The sequence below is a fragment of the Argiope bruennichi genome, chromosome 3, assembly GCF_947563725.1.
Source record: "Argiope bruennichi chromosome 3, qqArgBrue1.1, whole genome shotgun sequence".
NCBI classification, from domain to species: domain Eukaryota; kingdom Metazoa; phylum Arthropoda; class Arachnida; order Araneae; family Araneidae; genus Argiope; species Argiope bruennichi.
Genome location: NC_079153.1, coordinates 95,704,163 through 95,721,757, shown reverse-complemented (window position 1 = coordinate 95,721,757; position 17,595 = coordinate 95,704,163). Strand labels below are relative to the sequence as shown.

Here is a 17,595-nt window from a genome sequence, read left to right as displayed (position 1 = left end):
TTACATTTTAATGATACTAAAATAAAAGTTAAACTTAATAGAAATAATTTTTTTAAAGCGCACTTTTATTAGAATGCTAAAAAGTGAATTTTAATTAAATTAATTTTAAAATTTTAATCTATAAATGTATTATTATAAACAGTATAGAATCTTAACGTTATGTTTTTTTTAATTCACCTCTGAAATGTGCCACTATTAGAGAATCAAAATTTATTTAAATTAATTGATAATGAAGTTTTGATTAAAATACTGTGTTCTCATACAGTATAGATAATAGGCAAAAAAAAAAAAAAATTAAAACTCCAACTCACCAAGAAAGCAGTATAAAATCGATTATAATATTTTACCTTTACTTGATTGAAACTAAAATTTCTACCAATCAAAAATTCTTCTCTGTAAATAACTAGGAAATAAGTAAAAAGGTGGATAATAATTAAGAATGAACAGAACATTTATGTTCACATAAAAATTTATAACAGGGAAAAGTAAGATTTATACCCATATTGCTGAGTTAAACAATAACACAAGTAATAATATGTTACTGCTTACGCCACAATATTCAAATCACTATCAAACATTTTGAGAAAGCATAACCTTAATATTTATAAATTAATCTTGAAAAGAATCACCTTTGCAAAATAACTGCTGAAAAGAAATTTCTCGTTCCAGTTATTGTACTGTCTCATAAGCACGCAGGTCATCTTGCAAGTCTGAAAACCGTTATCACAATAAACCAACCAAACAACTGAATGCAAACAAAGTATTTATTTGGTCTGAAATATCTTATGTGGGTTTTTTTTCTTCTGTTTTTTATTAATATAATAAAAAGGTCAATAGAAAATATTTATGGTAAAACATTGATTTCAAAGAAAATATGTGTGAATGTTATTGCTTATGAACAAGAAATGACTTTTTATAAAAATGTAATACGAAAACACATTTCAATAAAAAGTATTTATGAAAAACATAGATTTCAAAGAAATTGTGTATGAATAATTTTGCGCATGAATGAGGAATGATTTGTATAAAAATGTTATTGCATGTAAAATGAGGAATGATTTGTATAAAAATGTTATTGCATGTAAAATGAGGAATGATTTGTATAAAAATGTTATTGCATGTAAAATGAGGAATGATTTGTATAAAAATGCTATTGCATGTAAAATGAGGAATGATTTGTATAAAAATGTTATTGCATGTAAAATGAGGAATGATTTGTATAAAAATGTTATTGCATGTAAAATGAGGAATGATTTGTATAAAAATGTTATTGCATGTAAAATGAGGAATGATTTGTATAAAAATGTTATTGCATGTAAAATGAGGAATGATTTGTATAAAAATGTTATTGCATGTAAAATGAGGAATGATTTGTATAAAAATGTTATTGCATGTAAAATGAGGAATGATTTGTATAAAAATATTATTGCATGTAAAATTTAAAACCCACTTTTCGCCAATAGGGAGCTAGAAAAGTTGAAAAAAATCGAATAAATATAGAACAGTCTCCTAATTCATTAAGAAAGGCTGTTTCCATTTATATAAAAGCTTAGTAATAAGTTTTGTGGTCGAAATAAGCTATGACATTTTTTGAGAACATAGCTTAATGAATGTCTACGTATATAATTTTCCCTCTAAATCTTCCAAATAAATGTTATAATAAAAAATTAATCTTATTAAACAATTTGATTCATATTTCCGAAAAAGCGGAAACAACTATTTTATTTTAGGAGATAAGAAATAACATTTCTTTTTCATTCAATGTTTGCAGCCTAAATTTCTTATTACTTTTTTAAAAAGAATCCTATAATTTATCCCATTAATTTTTTTCTTTGAAAATAAATCATACTTAAGCAAAATTTATGGTAGATAAAAAGTCAAAAAAAACTTAAGAAATGATAAATGATAAAAGAATATAAGAAATATGATTTATTCAATTTATAGTGAATTACTGCAAAATTGCTTAAGCATTCTTCAACAACAACAAAAAAAGTTTGTTGTTGTCTAAACTGGTTAATTTTTTTTTCCTTGAAAATAAAATTTTTCAAAAGATATCCATAAATCTTGTTGTTCAGAAATTTTTCTATAGATCCATTTTTAAATATTAAAAAAAATATTATATATTACTCTGACATAATGAAAAATGAATTCTTCAATTTGTTTTATATCAACAACAGCTTTAATAAAATTTCAGAATCAAGGAGACCAAATTTTCTGTCCTTGAATGCTTTATTTATTAAAGTTTTGATAATGATATAATAAAAACTTATTTTTCATCGTTTTAATCAAGAAAATTAAATCTGATTTTGATTTTTTTTCAAAATTATTTTGTAACTAATTAAAAAATGTTTTAATAGCTTCTTAAATGTGTTCTTCAAATTCGTAAAATTTCTTCCTTATATCTTATTACATTTCATCTCTAGTGTTGCTTCAAAGCGAGATGTAAATATAAATATAGCTCATATTATAACATCAATAAATTATTAAATTATATATTTAATTAAATTATACGATTATATGTCTTGTTAGTATGTTTTGCAATTTTCTAAGTTATTGCAGATAAGGGCACTTTTTAGGTAAGCTCTTATGCGTCCTCTTATTTTCTAAGTAACTGATACCTTAATCAAAATTTTCTAGCATGGAATGCGTGGAAAATTTAATTTTTTTTTATTTCGATAAAAATATTTGATAAAAGTTTGGAACATTATTTATTTTTAATGGACTTTTATGGGACTTTATTTCAATATTTATAATGTCAGTTTCCTGTCCAAATAAATTTTCTACTCTACGGCATCATCGCTCTGTTGAAATTGGATTTTCTCTTATGTTTACAGTTTCTAGTGATAATATTTTTATATGTTACGCAATACTTTTCGACTTGATTTGGATAATTTTCGTTTTGAAAGATTTTACTTTCCTTAAATTTTGTCTTTCCATTTAAAAATATATACAAAGCAAAGTATAAAGTAGAGCATTTAAAAAAGAAATTAGTTTAAAGTAAAAAATTAGGTATTTTTACACGTTAAATCTAATAAACATAGCATGAACATAAATGCATATAATTTATATGCACAACAATCTGCAAAAGGCGGAATTATGATCTACTCTAGCATTTGGAATAATAGATCATAATTTAACCTTTTCTGGAATAAACATATCTGAAGTACGATATCTAATGAAATAAAATGCCTCAATGACCAAAGAGCCTTGGAACTGCGAATCAAACGTTCGATATAGTATTCACTGAAATTTCCGTGAGTGTATGCATATGGCACACACTAAATAAACATCTGTACACTGGAGTGATAAACATATTTTTAGTGCAAACCGCCATATCTTTTTTTTTGGGGGGGGGGGGATTTTATTACTGTCTTGAATCGGGAGATCCGACTAAAAATTGCTCAGATGCGAAGGAAAAAAATTCTTTAAAATAAGACGTTAATCTAATTACCAAAACCTCATCATTTGGTTAGCTTAGTTTAGTTATTCCTTTGTTATTGTTTCAAAAGAATACGAGAACTACTTTGTGATGAATTAATTAATAAGAAGAATTTAAAACTATAATCAAATAATAACAATCTATCATCCATCCTCTAAATTTCTATGCCACACCAGAGGGAGAAATTTGATTAACTGTTTTAGATTCAGCTTTCATCAAACCAACATCATTATACTTTCAACTGGTTCCATATAATTCAACCAAGATCTTCGGTGAAATCAGATACTGAAACTATATCAATCTTGTCCATAAATTGTGCCACCAAATTACAGCGTTTTTTGTTACCATAAATTCTTTTATAAAAAGAATTTAATATTGAGTGTTAAAACTTAATAAAGTTAGCAGTTTGAATCACTTGAATACAAACAGTCAAAATCAAACAGCAAATATAATTCCAAGTTCGATTAAAATACTTTTTAACGAATGTATTCATTGTACCATTTTCTTTCATTGTAGAAAAGTGCGATCTGGACTGTGGTTTCCAAGGCCACTGTGAGAATGGCCAGTGCCTCTGTTCAGAGGGGTGGACGGGCGCGAAGTGTGACCAGAAGCTGTGCGACCCTCGCTGCAAGGACAACGGTCAGTGCAGGAACGGAACGTGCCTTTGCATACAAGGGTGGAATGGGAAGCATTGCACCCTCGGTACGTATTTTCCTTCCTTTCATTATGAATACTTCGTTGCGCCCCCCTGTTATTAGGGTGGATAAATATTAAACGAGAATGCACGAGCGGATCTGAAAGCGATGACCTTACAGCTGAGCCGGACACGTTGCGGATGTTTCTATGTGAAGTTCGTGACGAAACCACATTTAGTCGTTTGGTAGAACAGGGAAAGAGGATAGCGATTTTGAAATTATTCCAGGTTTCATTTCAGTATGTAAAGAAAAGAGCAGTAGTATGTCATCTCTAGGAAGTATAAAAGTACCAGAAAGTTTATTAGTTGCATTATCTTTGAAATTCTAACAAAATTTAATCTGAAATGTATTTAAAATGATTTTTTTTGGATGATATACTTTAAAATTATATTTATATACAAAGTGTTTGCTCTTATTGTGACCAAACAGATAGTTTCTAAATCATTAGAGATTGGCATATAATCCCAATTGGAAAAAGGTTTTTAATTAGATAAAGAATTATATTTTCTGCTTTTGTATGTAAATAAAATATAATTCTGAAAAATAATATGAACTCTCGGAGAATTTTGACTTTTTAAATAGTCTCCTGATTCTATCAGTGATATATAAGAAAACAAAATAAACGATATCCTAAAACATGCGATGAAAAAAGCGCTAGTTTAATGAATAACACTGTTCAACATATAGCTGTTAAGCCCAAATGGAGGGGGGTGCCATCTCAGGTGTCATCCTTGTCATCTGACCGTGGTTCAAAGTTACGAGATCCGTCCCAAAATAGCCCTAGTGTTGCTTCAAACGGGACGTTAATATAACCAAACCAAACCAAACCAAACCCAAATGGAGATCGTATATTTTAAGGAGCAATTTGTAAAAATAACACAAAAACAGACAACATCAATTTGTAAACAATTGTTTAAGATCTATTTCGAGATACTAAATTTAGCTGTGAAATTTGTCTAAAATAATGATTTTCAAATTTCGTAACTTGATGAATTTTTGTAGCAGAAGAATGCCTTTTTTTATTTAAAATGTCACTGTCTTAAAAAATATTAATTAAATATAATTGATAGGACTAAGAAATTGCATAAAATGTTAGATTTCGTAACTTTTTGAGAAATATACTTATTGACTTAAAAAATATAAAATAAATTTCTTCCCTTTATTTAAAGCAATTTTCCAACTGGAATTATAAATCTATCTCTAGAGTTTTTGAAATAAGCCATTGGATCATGATAAGAGTGGGGGCCTATATGTATTTATACATTTCATAAAATTTTTAATTTAAGTATTCAAATTGAAAACAAAAGAAGTATACATCCTTAATCACAAAAAGTTAAAATAAAAAAGAAGAGGGGAATATGTCAAAAGTTATGTGTCTAAAATGCACATTATAAATATATTTTTGTGATATATAAATTTCTAATTGTTCCAATAACATTATACCTAATGCTTTCATTGTTAACTGCAATAATATTTTGCGATTATAGGATCAAAATATGTTTAGTAAAATAGATATTAAAACCACATATTAATGAAACAAACAAGAAAAAAAATATTAATGAAAGAATTTAGATGGCCATAGTACGGATTGGAAGTATCCAAATAGGGTCTAATATATTTTTATTTCAATATTTATAATTCACTAAATGTAAAAAATATGCACAGGTATCATAAAATTAAAGCTGTATGTATTTTTACATTTAAAATTCATATTTAAAAGAGGTTGTAAAATTTAATCTGTTTAAGCGATCAATGTGATATGAACTATTAAATATCAGCTTGAAAGAAAGAAATAATTCGTATTACTTACAGGAAAGGAGATAGAAATAGCTCCAGGAATTAATGCAAAAAAAAATAATAATAAACTCAGAAATAAATATCATAAAAGTGGATAGAATAAATGGCAAAATTGCTTTTTTGAAGAAAAACGAAGAAAAAAATGTATATAGGTATGTATATATAAACATACCTATATACATTTTATTTTTGAAGTATAAATAAACGTCTAGAAATGTCATTTGTTTAATAAAACTAAGTTAAAAATTATTTTATAGTGGTAGCCTATTTTTATAAAGTTGTATGTATGATATACTATACAAAATGAGCATAAGGGTTAATATATTTAACCTCTATATAACGAAAAATGAAATCATCCTTTTAAAATCTGAATAACCCTTTTAAAATAGTACTCTGCTGAAGAAATAAAAAAGTTCTTCCTACTCTTCTTTAGGTATTGTGAGATAAGATTCGTATTCTTCCCCGACTAACTGCGATTATTATCATTTTTTCTTGTTAGTAGAAAATCAAATTATTACAAATAAAGTGATACAATCAAACTATGGGATGAAGGCACTTATAGGGTAATTACTATATTAACAGATCAATTTCAAGAAGGAGTTTAATCCCAAGACTTAAGGCATGCATACGATTTGTATTGGGAGGTTATTAGGGGTTTAAAGTATATTAATAGCATTTAAGAACTTTATATATACCATCCGCGATGCAGAAGCGTCGGAAATGTTATAAGCAACCCTTTTCTTCGCCGTATTTCCTAGAAATTGCTAGGAAATAAAAAAAGAAGCAGCGGTACTAGCGGTTTCATAGTACTTTCACATCGCTGATCGCCTTTGCCATGATTTGTCCGATACAAATCACATGTGTGCATCAGGAGTAATAACTGAACGGTGGCAACCCCTATGAAAAAAATAAAATCTATTCTCTTACAGCACCTGAACTGAAAAACAAACAATTAAAAATACGGGCATCGGGATCGTAAGTATGTATCGGGATAGTAGCTGAATGGTGACAGCCCCGATTTTTCTATGCTAGCACCTGAATTTAAAAATAAACACTTAACTGAAGTTGTGTGCACCGAGGATAATAATTTAATGGTGACAGCCCCAGGGAAAAAATAAAATGTGTTCTTTTACAGCATCTAAATTTAAAAACAAGTACTTATTTAAAACTGAACATTGAAATTTAGCAAGGTATGCTTCTGAGTATAATATATTCCTCAATATGTCTTCCAATTTGTTCTACAGAAGGCTGTCCAAAAAATTGTAACAACCACGGAGAGTGTGTCGTAGGAGAGGACGAGGAATGGGTGTGCTTCTGTGATCAACATTGGGACGGACCTGACTGCTCGGTACCGTTGGAAAGAAAGTGCGATGACAACGTCGACAATGACAATGGTAAGCATAGCAAATTTAAGATACTAGGAAAAAATAATGGTATGGTAAGTTAACATGTTGACAGCGGGTGTCATAAGATTCCATTTACAATTTCGTAATTTCAAAGTAAAAATGTCTCTAATCTAAGGTTTTTAAACTGGAGGAGCACAATGGAGGCATGCAAAATTATGTTGAAGTCACTAAAATTTTAATGATGATTTCTTCTATCTGCATTACATTTCCAGTCACTTAGATTTAATTAATTTATTTTAAATTAAATTAAAATTATTTCACTTATCATTATTTAATGCGACAATTTTACTTTTCCCCAATTTTTAGGGTTATAATAAAAGTTTCTTAGAAAACTGGGATTGCATTATTTCTTTTTATTCTAAAAACAACCATTTGGTAAAGAATAGACAGCTCTTCTCAATCTTATTGAATTAAGTTTTTAACTTTCAAAGCACATATTAACTAACAATGTTACGCGTAGATGTACGACTTGTTGTAATATCTCATCTTGCTTTCTCTAACAAGAGAAGCAATGAACTCCAAAAATATATTAGTTTTATGGCACACGTAAACATGAATTGACGCATTTTGTTACAACTTTATTTCTTTATCAAAGAACTACGAAATTCCCAAATACGAAAACACTCTAAATTTCCATTTTAAATAAAATGGATTTTTACCTAGTCAAAATTATGAGTAATATAAACATACAGAAAAAAATGTGATGTTTTCATTATTAAAAATAATAAAAAAATTATTTCTTATAAGATTTGCATTTTAATAGCAAATTGGAAATGCTCCGTGTTGTTGTAATCCATAAATACTTAAACACAAATCGAAATACTTTAGAAACAACAATACTGGGTAGGTCATTTCAAAATTACCATAATATACGAAAAAAATTCAATAACTACAATAAACTTATTTTCATTTTAATATATTTGAAATAAAAATTACTTTATAATATACAACATGAAAAATCTAAAAAAAACTTAGGAGACTTTTCTTTCTCAATAGCTTCTTGAAAATATATTAATACCAACAAATATAAAAAGGTTTGCAATGTAAAAAAATTGAAGTATTTGCAAATGCATGATATTTATAAATAATATTATATAAAATTATTATCTACATAGTGAAAGAATGTTTACATAGGAATTCGTGAATCTAACAAAAACATGTTTTGAGAAAATACCGAAAATATTTTAATTATTCGACTCATGTTTACGTTTTAAAAACTTAATTTCCGAACTTTCAAATTTACGCATATTATATATGCGTAAATTTCATCATCCATATGACATGATGAAATATACCCTCCTTTATGAATCTATAATTGAAAAATTTATTTGCTTATTTTACAGTGCAAAACATTTCAATTCTATTCAGGTTTTCCGTATTTCTAAAAATAAAGTAAATAGCATCATTTCCTTGTACTTCACATCAATTAACTTCAAAGGAATTGCAGGATATCAGTGATATATAAAAGAAGAAATTACTTTATAATTTTAAAATTTTTGTATTGAATGTATACTACATGCAAATCAAAATAAATTCTTCATAAAGTTAGGAAGTGAGTTTAAAAAATTGATTTTGATTTATTTTACTTCCGATTGATATTTACAACAGTCTTGGAAAAAACATCTCTTTATTTTTCTAACTGCAAGAAAATTAAATTTATTATGCCATTTCATGAACTCAAGTTTTTATCAGTATTCCTTTAGCTATTTTTTTTTACAAAGCTGTTTACGAGAAAAACATTGATATCATTTTGAAAATAGTTTTCTTGAAGATAAAATGTAATGGAAAGCATTTATTTTGCAACAGTGTGAGGATATCTGAAATTGAAAATCGTGTTAAATCTGATAAGTCGTGTTTGAAACAGCATTCATTCCTTCAATCGTATATTTTATAAAGTAGATTTCAAATCCAATATTTTTCAATAATTGAAATATCACAGTTGCATAGTATAGTTTACAAAATTCAACAAAATAATGTAATTTTTTTCATTATAATTAAAAAAAGGGATTTTAATAAATTGTATAGTAAGAAATTTACATTGAATTTTAGATCAGTTATGATGAAAAGTTAATAAGATACATAGAAAGATTTAAGTTTTCTGAATGAATCAATCTAACTAATATATAATATGTAATGATATTTTAAAATTTTATTTAATCCTAATTGGTTTCCTAATTTTTTTTTATCCGCATTCAGCCCATGTCAAAGTTATTCTAAAATTTTCTCTTATTTCCTGATCCTATTCCACTTTTTTTTTCTAATTAATTCAACTTAAGCTTTGTAAAAAGGACTGCATCATTGGCACGTGACGAGTGAAGGGATCCCTCTGTATCTCTTGTCAAGGTCGACACGTGTAAGAAATTCCAATTAGAAACGACGCGTGTCAGAAATTTCATGTTTTATAAGATCAGGGATAAAATGTTCAGTTGGCCTTCAATTATTTTCTTTTCGCTCTGTGTCGTTCTGTGTTGTGTGTGGTGTTCGTCGCTCCTGCTTGTACATAATGTGTGCCTTTCCTGAATAAAATAAAACGACGTCAAAAATCGAAAGTCTCTACAATGTCTTCGAAACTGCTTTCTGATTAAAAAATTATATGCTTATATATATTATATTATATTATATTCAAATATCCTCCAATAGCAAAAAATTAATTTAAAAGCATTCCTTAACGAAATATATACAAATATAAATTTCTACGTCTACCACTTTTTCCATTTAATTTTTTTAAATACATTTGAACCATTTTTTACTGTCATGAGCCAGTCTGATACATTAAAGAATTTTACGGCTAATTCTTTTAAAGATATGAAATCAGTGTCTTGCATAAATAAATTTCATATAAAAATCTTTGAAAAAACTGATGCTTAAGTTTTCATATTTAGTCTTGTTAATTAGTTTAATGCATTAAAAATTTAGTGCTTCTTGAAATTTAAGTGAATGTTTCTCCAGAGTTGTTGAAAGATATAAAAATATTTGTTCTAAATACATTAAAAATATCTGCTGAAAATATATTTCGAATGCATAGTTTATACGTTAAAAGTTTTTCAATAATTTTTTTTGTAATAAATATTATACTTAATTCATATTTAAATTCTTTTTTTATAAAACCTTATAATGATACCAATATCAAAATTACTCATTTCTGTACAAATTTTTAGCTAATCAAATCGTTATAAATAAGTAGAGATAGAATGATTGAAAAAAATGATATGAAATAACTTGACAGCTGTGTAACTTGGACAAATTTTGTTTTATACAAAGGTAAACTTTTGTTTATCATAATTTTTTCGGCAAGTTATTAATTACTAATAAAAGCATGGTTTAAGCATGTAATGGTTTGTTAGAATTAAATCAATCTTTTGAAAGTATTCCATATGATAGAGACTTGAGATCATAAATACTGAATTCAGATTTCCTGTGTGTCAAAAAATTAATAAAATAATGAAAAAAAGAAAAGAAATTTGTTTAGTATAAGTAGTGACTTATGCATTTAAAAATATAAAAGAGATTCTTGTCAGAAACATCGTGACATGACGATGTTTTAAGTCAGATTAATCTATCTTTATTTTATTTTTTAAATTTACTCTTAATTATATGCCAAAAAACATGTCAAAAAATTATTTAATGTCACAATGAGTTTATATATAAATGTTGTAATTAAAATAGTAAAAATGATGTAAAATATTTTTAAAAATTTATTAAATTTTGAGAAAAAAATAGGATATAAAATTGATAGCATTGAAAGACCCTTTTTACTTTTGAAATGACATAAAAATTACTTTTTTTTCAGTAATAAACTCTAAAGTTATTTATAAAAGCATTAAATTTTGATTGATTCTTCATTAAATCATTTTTTCAGATAAGAGAAAAAGTACGATTTTTCAAATTACAAATTTTGCTTTTTTAAAAAGTTTTTCTTAATTATTTTCAACGTACTCTAAGCCCGCGTTATGGAGACCATGAAAATCATTTACTTGAATCTATAACTGTAATCAGGGCCGAGATGGCCTGGTAGTAAAGTCTCAGATTTGGAAACTGAAGGTTTCAGGTTCGAGACCTGATTCCACCGATGAACCGTCGTGTGAGCGGGTCTGGCGCACGTTAAAACTGTCGGGACCAAAAGTACTACCGCTGATGTGGTGTGGTAGTTTTTAGAGGGAGTACCAGATCAGGTGTCGTCCACGTCATCTGACTACGGTTCAAAATTAAGAGGTCCGTTCCAAAATAATCCTAGAGTTGCTTTGAAATGGAACTTTAATGTAACTAAACTAAACTTATTACTAATATAACTAAACTAATTATAATCAATCAAACTAATTATAATCAATTATCCATCATTTTTTTTTTCAAAATAAGAGAAATCTTTCTTTTAAGATTCATAATGAGGATCCTTTTTATTTTCCAATTTTAATACGTTTTCTTTTTATTAGCGAAATTCTTATGCGTTTTATATACTTTCCATGCAACAACTGCGCCATGTTTTATGATATTTTTTTGATAAATTTAGCCTTCTGAAAAAGAGCCTAATACGATTCCTTATTGTTCACAGATGGTTTGGTCGACTGCAGTGACAGCGAATGTTGCTTAGCAGAGAAATGTCGCAATCACACTCTGTGCCAAAAGTCCGCTGATCCGCTAGATATCTTACTGAGGAAGCAACCGCCGGCCATCACTGCTTCGTTCTTCGAGAGGATGCAGTTCCTGATTGAGGAAGAGTCCTTGAGGAATGGATCACCGAGGAAGATAGCTATTAATGGCAGGTACAGCCTTGCAGCCTTTGTACCCTTAGATTCACCTTTTAGATTGTACAGGCCCCTTTGATGCCGATTATAAAAGAATCTGCTAGTTTTTAATTAGAGTAAAATTAACTTGCATATACAAGGCTTTTCGATATTCGTTTAGTTTGAAAGAAAATATTTCAACATGAAAACTAGAATTGACTGTAGGGAAGTATATGGCCAAATGGTCACGAGAAAATTTTAAAATTTTGAGGAATTTGATTTTTATTCTATTTATAAATTAAAATTTTATTATTAGAAAATGAATTTTATTCCTAAGAATGGTTCTATAAAATATTAATATTTAAATTAAAGACTTAACTTAATTTAATGACTTAATTTTATTCAAATTAAAAACATCGAAAGTATCAAAATTTTTTTTATAGATTCCATATAAAATATTTTCCGAAATTTCCAAGTAAATTTGATTGAATTTAAGTAATAACTTCATTTTTTATAAACAAAATCAAGTTATATTTAATTTTTTCGAAGCATATGTTATGAGTAAATAATAGAAGTTTGAATGAAATATTAACAAGATTATACCCTCGTAATAGATGACAAAATGAGACTAATTCCTTTACTCACCGAAATTTAATTTTTTTTTTCATTTCTTTTTAATACCCTTATTTAGATCCTAGTTAATATCATTTGACTCCAAAAAAAATAAAAGAAGCACTTTATAGAAATCGCTATCCAAATACTCTCCCCCTCCGGAGATCAGATATGAGAATGAGAAGTTTTTAGTATCATGACCACGCACTACCGATAACAGATGTGCCTCCTACGGGTGGGGTTGTACCGTGCCCTGTGATGACCTTTCGGATTCAATCATAATTCTCGCCTATGCTATTGGGGCGTTCTGATAGTTCAGATTTCTTCTACGTATTTTAGCGCGGATCGGTGTAATAATTATCCAAATATTCTCTCTTACCAAAAGAGAGACTGATTAAAGTGGAATTCTATATTTTGGGTTCTCGTATCTTTGAATGAAAAATAAGCTGTGGGTCAAATGTCCTTCAATCCAACAGCAAGATGTACTTCAGATAGGAGAGACCGATTGTGACCATTAAAGCTCAACCATAATCCATCGCTTTAATGCTTTATGTTTTTCATTTACCACGAAAGTTACAGAATCCCGATGGTGGCTCGCTTTTGCTGTTACCGAATTATTTCAGAGACTCTGAAAGAAATGATGTGCTTCATATTTACTTTCGACAGTACTGATACTGCTTCAGTTATTATATGACTTTCACAATATTGAAAGCAAGTTTTATGTAATCCTGTCTGTATTGAAGGATTATCAACGTTCCAACCCAATACTGATATTGTATCAGTTGTAATTATGTGGTTACCACTAATAAATTTTCAAACATCGTTGTTGTATTTAAATTAATTTAATTTTGCGATGTCCAAGAGATATCAATTCTATAACAGGAAATGAACTTTCAAATGATGCTGCCAAGCGTTCGTTTATAATTTTATGCATCTTGATAGAACTTTGCTTAAAACGATTGCAATAATCTTAATTGTCATTAGTATTAGAATGATGCATTTGCAAAATATAAAATTTTCTGTGAAGAATAACGGTAAAATATAAAATTTGTAACAAAAGTTTTGTTTTAATAGAAGTATTTTCCAATTCATACTATTTGCAAAATAAGAATTTTTAAATTCAAATATTCATTTGCTTTAATTATTTATATTTAAAACACTTGTGATTATTCGTTTATTTATGTTCTGTTATCTCTTTTTCATAAATTCTTTTTTTATATATTCGGTCTACTAAATATCAGAAACATGTTGAAAAGACTTTTATGTAAAATAAAAGTATCCATAACCGTATGAAATAGGTAACATCATATCAACGCATCATATACGCTTCCTTTGATTTAAATTTCCAAAATTTTTTAATTATAATTATAAAAAAAATATCTTAATAAGAAGTTGTATAAGAAATATTAAATAAATAAATACTTCTTATACAACAAGAGCTATTTTTCGCTATCTTCCTATAATAAAATCGGTATAGTATATTTCTGCAAAATGTTATTTTTAGCAAGAAATACCAAATGGAATGAAAATTCTTTTCTAATGAAAGCCATCATAAATGGAAGTAATATGTGCAAATATTTTCACTCATGAAGCTAGAGCTTGGAAAGTCTTATAAATTACTGTATGTTTTTTATTCCTGTTTTCACTGAAGATTTTCTTGCTTAAAGTTGGTGTAGAAAAAGTGCGTAGCTAAAAGAAACCTTGGTAACGCAATTATGTTGTCATGGTAACGGTTTCTTTTAAAATAAAATTTAATCCCGCTGCCATTTCAAAACGAAAGAGTGGATGTTTTTCTTCCAAATATTTTGCAATTATTTTCCAAACGACTTTTGCGAGAATTGGTTTATATATTTTATTTAGATCAGCTTTTTACCTTTATAGCCTCAGAATTTGCATAAAATTAAGAAATTTAAAACATATTCTATCAAAGTAAAAACTAGATTTTATAATAAATTCAAAGTATAGAAATTGTTTTTACTAATTAAACGTATCAAACATATATGAATTTGATTTATGTCTGAATATAATATATAAAAATGCCATACATAAATCGAAATTTTATTTTTATTCCTTTTTTTAAGGTTTAGTTTCGTCATTAATTCCTTATCTCTATAATGAAATTTTATTTTTATATCTACATAATTTAAATTAAAGTTAAAACTTTTTTTTGCTCATAACTCTTGCTTAAAAATTAGAGCACAAAATAAATTTCAAAGTAAAGAAATATGCTTCAAAGGAATTTCTGTCTCATTATGTATTAGTATAAAAGAAAATTCTCTATTTTTTTTTTTTTTTTTCAATTTTAAGTGCCTTATTGACAAATTTTTGTACTTATTTTCTCTTACCCAACTAATATATTTAAATTAAAATATTCGACGTTATTGAGTAATTTGTAATCAAACTTTAGGTTAATTTTCTTCAAAAATTTACCCTGAAAATAAGATTGAAAGAAAACATTAAAACTAAAAAAACATTTCAAAAATTAAAAGATTCTAAAAGCAAGAAAATAAAAGATTAAAGAAAGATTAAAAAATATCCGTAATGTATTTGTTAATGATGAAATAACTGGCAGTATTTTTGATTGCCGAATAAAAAAATATGACTGCCGAATAAAAAAATATTCGATAATCTCTCCAAAATTCATTTTTCAACATAGTCACGTTTATCTACCTTAATCAAATTCGGAATATCTCTTGAACTCAATGCTTATGATATAAATACTCGGTGGCAGGTTACATTGTTCGATTTCCACAAACATTACCATTATTACTCTGATAGTTATTTCCAGTGTCATCGATTCTGTAATTACACCCTCCGGGTAGGGCAGAACACAGAGATCAGCAAAACAAAGTGTTCCCCAGCGAATTTGATGAATGGGAAGAAAATGCAGCAATTACGGCCCGATCACTCAAATCAATGACTCGCTGTGTATCAACCGACTAATGGCTGCTAGGGAGGTTCTTTTCACCATGAAAGTTTATTTACAGTAACCTGATACTTAGATACAGAAGACATATCAACAATTCAGAGATAACTGATTGGGAAGTGAAATAAGAAGTAAATATAAAATGTTATGAAAGAAAACGTTTCTTTATTGAAATTTTACAGACATGTCGATTTTAGAATATGTGATGAAATTTAGACGCGATTATTTAAAAATTAAAACTTGTAATTGTTCTAAACTGGAATTGAGAATCCCAGCTGCAAATTTTACAGAAGAACAACAAAAATGCAATGGAGTGGTTTCCTCGAAACTTTCTCACATATTCTCGAATATTTTTTTTAAAATCTTACTACCCCCCCCCCCTTATAACTGTAGACCTTGAGTAAGACAGAGAATATCATGGCGTTAGTGAATGATAGTTACGAAATATAATTATTTGGCGTAAACCTAGTATAATCAATCGCCAAATATGTATTTTGGACTTTTTTTACAACAAATTAATACTGAAATTTGGCATAAAACAGAGTTGTAACCAAAAGAGAGCATGCCGAATTTCATTCATTTAAATCATTGAGTTTATGAATTATTGCATTTATTTATATATGAAGTGCAAACCGATTAACGGATTTCATTCAAAATTTGATAAATATCTATATTTTAGATGCTAGACCTGTGTACCAAATTTTATCTGCCCTAGTCTTAGCGTTTTGTAGTTAACGAGTTCATTTGTACTCGAAGAGACCAGACAAAAACTCTCTGAATGGAGTTTAATAAAAATTATTTTATAGAAATTCACAAATTTAATAGTAATTTTATATACCAAATTACAGGTGTCTATTTCAAAAAAATTTTTGAATTGTGTTTACAAACGAACTGACAGACATAATGCCAAAATGTATTTTTCTGACTCAGCTAGGTCTGAAACGTAAAGATTAATCAAACTCTAGAGTTCGAAATTTTTGACAATTACAATATTTCCTTTATTATTCATAAACAAGAAAATAAAAATTAAATGAGTTTAGTCAATACGTTTTCCAGATAAATTTACATAATAAAGATAATTAGCAAAATCAAACAGCCAGTCCGGCTTCGTGAACTTAAATTTTATATGAAAACTCATGATGTCTAAATATATCATCAATGGTTTTCTATTCTCCCCACCCCTCACCTTCCTTTATTATCCAGGTATATCACAAAAGCGATTTGTTATAACTCCCAGCTTGAACAATTAGAGAGATTTCGACATATTGAATGTATATCTATCCAATCAAAATATATTCTTTTTTTGTGGTTCAATGAAGTTTATTAAGATGTGTTAATATATCTCTAAATCGAATCGCTTAATTTGGTTGGCTTACATCTGGAAGGCAACTAGGAATAGATAAAATTTTAATAGTTTAGTAGGTAATCATGGCACTTGTTATATTCTTCAGGTCTTCATCATGAATTTTATGCCATTTAATTTCATATTTTTAAAATTACTTAAAGTATGCTCGACAGTTGCATCTTAATCAGTTGCATCAGGTAAAAAACTTCTTTATTTCCCAAATTTTGATGTTTTCTACTAATAGCATTTTGCTTTTCTAATCTTCAAACGATTCATTCACTGAACATACATTCATTGAAGTCAATGACTCCTCCAAAAAATAGTATGTGTAGTACGAATGCAATATCTCAAGGCAGACTCTTGACTTCGGGATCAGAAGGTTCAGAGATTGAGACTGGAAATAAGGGGGATAACCCAGCAAACAACTGAAACGTTATTAACTAGTTCTTAACATTTGCGAAGTAAGGACAACTATTAAATATGAGCTTTTTGGACAAATAGCAGTGTCTAGTACGATTACAATACAGTTTGTAGTTTGATAGTACAGATCCAGTTTATATATAGCAGTTCCACAAATCTTGGCTTGAGAGATAAGCAGAAAACACACAGACTCGAATCTCTAGTCAAAAACATCTTAAAAAGATAATAAAAAGA

General features: G+C 27.8%; 1 protein-coding gene across 1 annotated transcript in view; it reads left to right on the top strand.

The window, feature by feature from the left end:
* The window catches only part of LOC129963438 (teneurin-m-like), a 618,667-nt gene that overhangs the window by 497,728 nt on the left and 103,344 nt on the right, over positions 1 to 17,595 (top strand). Inside the window, exons 13-15 of the mRNA XM_056077801.1 lie at positions 3,956 to 4,141; positions 7,176 to 7,325; positions 11,887 to 12,097. Of these exons, the coding sequence (XP_055933776.1) occupies positions 3,956 to 4,141; positions 7,176 to 7,325; positions 11,887 to 12,097 (547 nt within the window). The remainder of the gene's footprint in view (positions 1 to 3,955; positions 4,142 to 7,175; positions 7,326 to 11,886; positions 12,098 to 17,595) is intronic.